We start from the raw sequence: 4,513 nt of genomic DNA, 5'->3' as shown, positions 1-4,513 counted from the left end.
TTTTTATTTTTTTTTTTTTTTTTTTTTTTTTTTTTTGGGTAACTGCTACATATTTATTTGATAAATTAATTGTATGTAATAAAAAAAAAATATATATTTTTTTCAGAATTTAATTTTATATTTTGTTTATTAATTCAACAAAAATTAAAAAAATATATCAAAAATGAATTAAAAATTAAAAATAAAAAATTTAAAGTATTTTCTAATATATTTCTTTTAGTCTTATATTTTTATGATCCATGAAAATTAAGGCATACTTTTATTAAATTTATTCATAAAATAAATAAATGTTTTTCTATTTTTCGTTCTAATATATATAAAAAAAGAAAAAAAAAAAAAAGAAAATTAGTATTTATAATGAATATGTTTTCTATTTTTTAATTTACATTTTTTTTTTTTTTTTTTTTTTTTGTTGTAAATTTTTAAATTAAATATTTAAATAATATTTAAAATAACCCTTTCAATTGTTTGAATATGTGATAATATAAATGAAATAATTTCAACATTTTTTAACCAAATAGAAATGAGATATAAATATATAAAAAAAAAAAATAAATAAATAAATAAACTAAATTATATTAAAAAAATATGTAAAAGTAAAAAATGTTAAAAAAATATTAATTATATTTGCAGCAATTTTTATGTTAGGATATTTGATTTTAATAAGTTTTGTAACATTTTGCATTTTATTATGTATATTTCTTTAAGTATACATATTATTATTTTTAAAGAATTATCTCATTTTTAAGTCAAAGAAGATTATTTCAAATTAATACAATTATTTGTCTATTTTTTTTTTTTTTTTTTTTTTTTTTTTTTTTTTTTTTTTTTTTTTTTTTTTTTTAATGAAATGTATTATATTTTTTTATTTTAAAATATTAACCTTTTAAAGACCTGATAAATTTATATAAATATATTATATACTCTTTTTATTTTTTTTTTTTTTTTTTTCTCTTAATTGTTTTGTGTTATATTTTTTTTATTTGAGTTTAATATATTATATATATATATATATATATGTATATTTGAATAAATGTTTGTTATAAAAGATGGCAAGTAGTACACTTAAAAATGTAAAAGTTCCAGAGAAAAAAGCTGCAATTAAAAATTTAAAAATTGATATAAACAATAATGAAGAATACAAAAAATTAAAGGAAGACAAAAAAAAATTAAAAAAAGAATTATCAATAAAAGAAACTGAAATAAATAATTTAAAGAAAATATTAGAAGACAAAGAAAATGACATAAAATTAAATTACATTCCTTTAAAAGAAGCAAGAAAAATAACTTTTAAAGCATTAAGAAAAGGATCAGCAGCACAAAAATTTATTAGTCTAATAGAAAGTAATAGTATTAATTATAAATTAAAAAAAAAAGCTATTAATATATTATTAACAAATGCATATGGTGTTTTGCACCATCAGAAAAATCGTTATTCAGACGTTCTAAAATATACAGATTCTCATTTAAAATTATTTAGGCAGGAGCAGTTAATACTTTTAGCTGAAAATGAAAGATTAACAATGCAGATGAAAGAATTAAAGAAACAACTTTTAGATAATAAAATTGAAAATATAAAAAAAAATGAAAAAAATTTGATTACACCAATGAAAAGAAATACTGAAAGTATAGAAAAAAAAAATAATAATACAGATGATAATTTTGTTGAATTAGATGCAGATATTGTAGAGAAAAATTTTATAAACTTAATAAAAAATATTAAAATAGCTCAATTAAAATTATTATTTTTTGCATTTAGAAAATTAAGTAATAATGTATATAATAATGTAGATCCTACTAATGTTAGTGCAAATATGATAAATTCTTTAAAACATGGTATGGATATATTAAATAATATATTAAAAAATAAAAAAACTGTAATAACTTGTAATGCATTTTATAAATTATTAAATTGTAATATAAATAATTTATTATATAAAAGCAAATACTTACAAAAAATTAATAAATATAGTAGTTGTAATTATTCAAATCCAAAAAATGGTCAAAGAATATCCCATTTTGTTTATAAACCCTATTATTACGATAATTTGCCAAGTGCTACTTGTGATGTGCAGAAAAAAAGATTACCAATTTTAAATGATAAAAAAGATTTATTTATGAAAGATTTAATTCACAAAGGTGAACCATTATATGAACCTTTTACATATGAAAATGTAAGAAATAATATAAGTAAAAATAAATATTACAAAAAAGATTACTTTGATATGGAAGTAAAAAAAAATTTCGATTCAGAAAAATATTCTTGCTTTAATGATTTTGATTTTCTAAGTGATTTCAGTGCATATGATAAGGAGAAATTTATAGATTTATTTATAACTGAAACAACAAAAAAGTAAAATTATTTTATTATTTATTATTTTTTTATTCTTTTTCAATTTAATAAAACATATAGATTATATATATATATATATATGTAGATACATAATGCTTTCCTTTTTTTTTAGATAATAATATGTATTAAAAAAAATACTTCATTTCATACTTTCACATAATTAAATTGTTTTTTTTTTTTTTTTTTTTTTTTTATTAAATAATAAATAATTTAAGAATATTAAAGGATAGATATGAAGTTTTTCTTTTTTTTTTTTTTAGTAAAATTAAAATGTTCTATTAATTAAAGATAAAATATTAAAAATATTATTTCATTTTTTTTTTTTTTTTTTAATGTGATTTTCTATTTTTCTATGGATACATTTTTTTAGTAACTTTAAATTTTATCTATTATATTTTTTCTTAACATTATATTGTTTAAATTTTTAAGACAACACTTTGGTATGTATATTAATTCTATTTTTTTTTTTTTTCTTTTTTTTTTTTTTTTTAATAGGATGTTTTATTTATTTATTTCTTCTATATAACTTTTTGCATTTTCTCTTTTATAATTTTTAGTATTTTTTTTTGTTTTTTAATACTTGTAACAACTACCATATAACATCTTTGTTTCAAAGAAAATGTAATAATTTTTTATGAAAAATATTATTTTAAAATTTTAAGTCTTTTTTTTTTTTTTTTTTTTATCTATTCTTATAAAGTCATATTTTTTAATTTATTTTTTAATATAACTACCTTGTCTAACACAATTATTTTAGATTAAAGGAATAGTTATTGATATAAAAGTTGTTTCAAACATTTATTAATAATTATATATAAAAAAATTTTAAGGAAAATGAAATCATGATAAAATATTTCCTTTGTTCATTTTACATATTATTATTTAAAAATATGCTTATAATATATTATAAAAATATCATAAATTTTATTTTTTGTGATTTTATAATTTTTTGAAAATTTCAAAATTCATTTTTCAATTAGAATGTGTTCTTTATAAATTCATATTTAAATCACATTTTTTTTTTTTTTTTTCGAATGTAAAATATATAAAACAAACAAAAAATGTAACAAACAAAAAAGCTAACAAACAAAAAAGAAAACAAATATAAAATAAAATAAAAAAAGTAACATGTGCAAAATAAGAATAAATGAAAAAAAAAGTAATAGAAGAAAATAAATAAATAAATTTATATATATATATATATATATATATATATATATATATATATATATATATATATATATATATATATATATATATATATATATGATTAATTTTCAAAATAAAAATATTTATAAATTTTTTTTAGAACGAATAACAAACTTACTATTATATAATAGATTCTACATAAAAATAATTAAACTTTATAATTATATATAAATATACACATAAATATATATATAGTAATTGAATGATCAAAAAGTAATACGTGCATATTGATGTATTTTAACATATATTTTTTAAAAATATATTTTTTCTACTTAAAAATATAAATAAAAAAAAAAAAATTTAGAAATGTTATAAATATTTATATATATGAATAAAATTATATAAATATAAAAGTTATGCAACAGCTCAAACTTAAATTATAATAATAAATATTATTAATATATATTATTTATATACTTAAGGTAAATATATAAAATAAAAAGGTGAAAAAAAAAAAAAAAAAAAAAAAAAAAAAAAAAAAAACAAAAAAACAAAAAAAAATCTTCCTTTTTTTTTTTTTATAATTTATCCAAATAAAATAATTGATCTTTTAAGTCCATGTGACTAGGTAGTTTACTATTTTTAATGCATTCACTAAATAATTCTAGATATGGTTCTAATTCGTTAAAATGTTTTGTAAACTTTGCATTTCTTAAACATAGACGTAAAGAATTTGCATATCTTTCTCTTTTTTCTATACCTACTGGGACTTTTGGAACTACATTTTTTTTCAAATCTTGTAAAATCAAAGCTAATGCTTCTCTAGTTAAATCGATAAAGTTTGATTTATATTCATCTTTATTTTGGTAACAATAATCAGAATAATAATCGTTTGTAAAAATTACATTATATTCATTTTCATTATACTTATTTTTTGGTTTTGTATTTTCATTATAGTCATATACAAGTGGTTTTATAAAAAAATTTTCTTCGTTTGTTTGTTCAGGTGAA

At 15.0% G+C, this 4,513-nt stretch overlaps 2 protein-coding genes across 2 annotated transcripts in view; one reads left to right on the top strand and one right to left on the bottom strand.

The window, feature by feature from the left end:
• Nucleotides 1-1,049: 1,049 nt before the first annotated feature.
• On the top strand, nt 1,050-2,357 carry PGAL8A_00208800 (conserved Plasmodium protein, unknown function; the record flags this gene model as incomplete). The annotated part of the gene is made up of 1 exon (XM_028670789.1): nt 1,050-2,357. One exon carries the CDS (start codon nt 1,050-1,052, stop codon nt 2,355-2,357), a length of 1,308 nt encoding a protein of 435 aa, XP_028527506.1.
• Nucleotides 2,358-4,080: 1,723 nt separating this feature from the next.
• Nucleotides 4,081-4,513, bottom strand: part of ApiAP2 (transcription factor with AP2 domain(s), putative) — a gene marked incomplete at both ends in the record, with an annotated part of 2,026 nt that continues 1,593 nt past the window's right edge. The window contains one exon of the mRNA XM_028670787.1: nt 4,081-4,513. This exon is cut by the window's right edge and continues 1,249 nt beyond it. Within this exon, the coding sequence (XP_028527505.1) occupies nt 4,081-4,513 (433 nt within the window).

The sequence above is a fragment of the Plasmodium gallinaceum genome, assembly GCF_900005855.1.
Source record: "Plasmodium gallinaceum strain 8A genome assembly, contig: PGAL8A_v1_76, whole genome shotgun sequence".
Classification (NCBI taxonomy): Eukaryota; Apicomplexa; class Aconoidasida; order Haemosporida; family Plasmodiidae; genus Plasmodium; species Plasmodium gallinaceum.
Note: the sequence above shows the minus strand (reverse complement) of the source record. Positions and strands in the feature narration are given on the sequence as shown.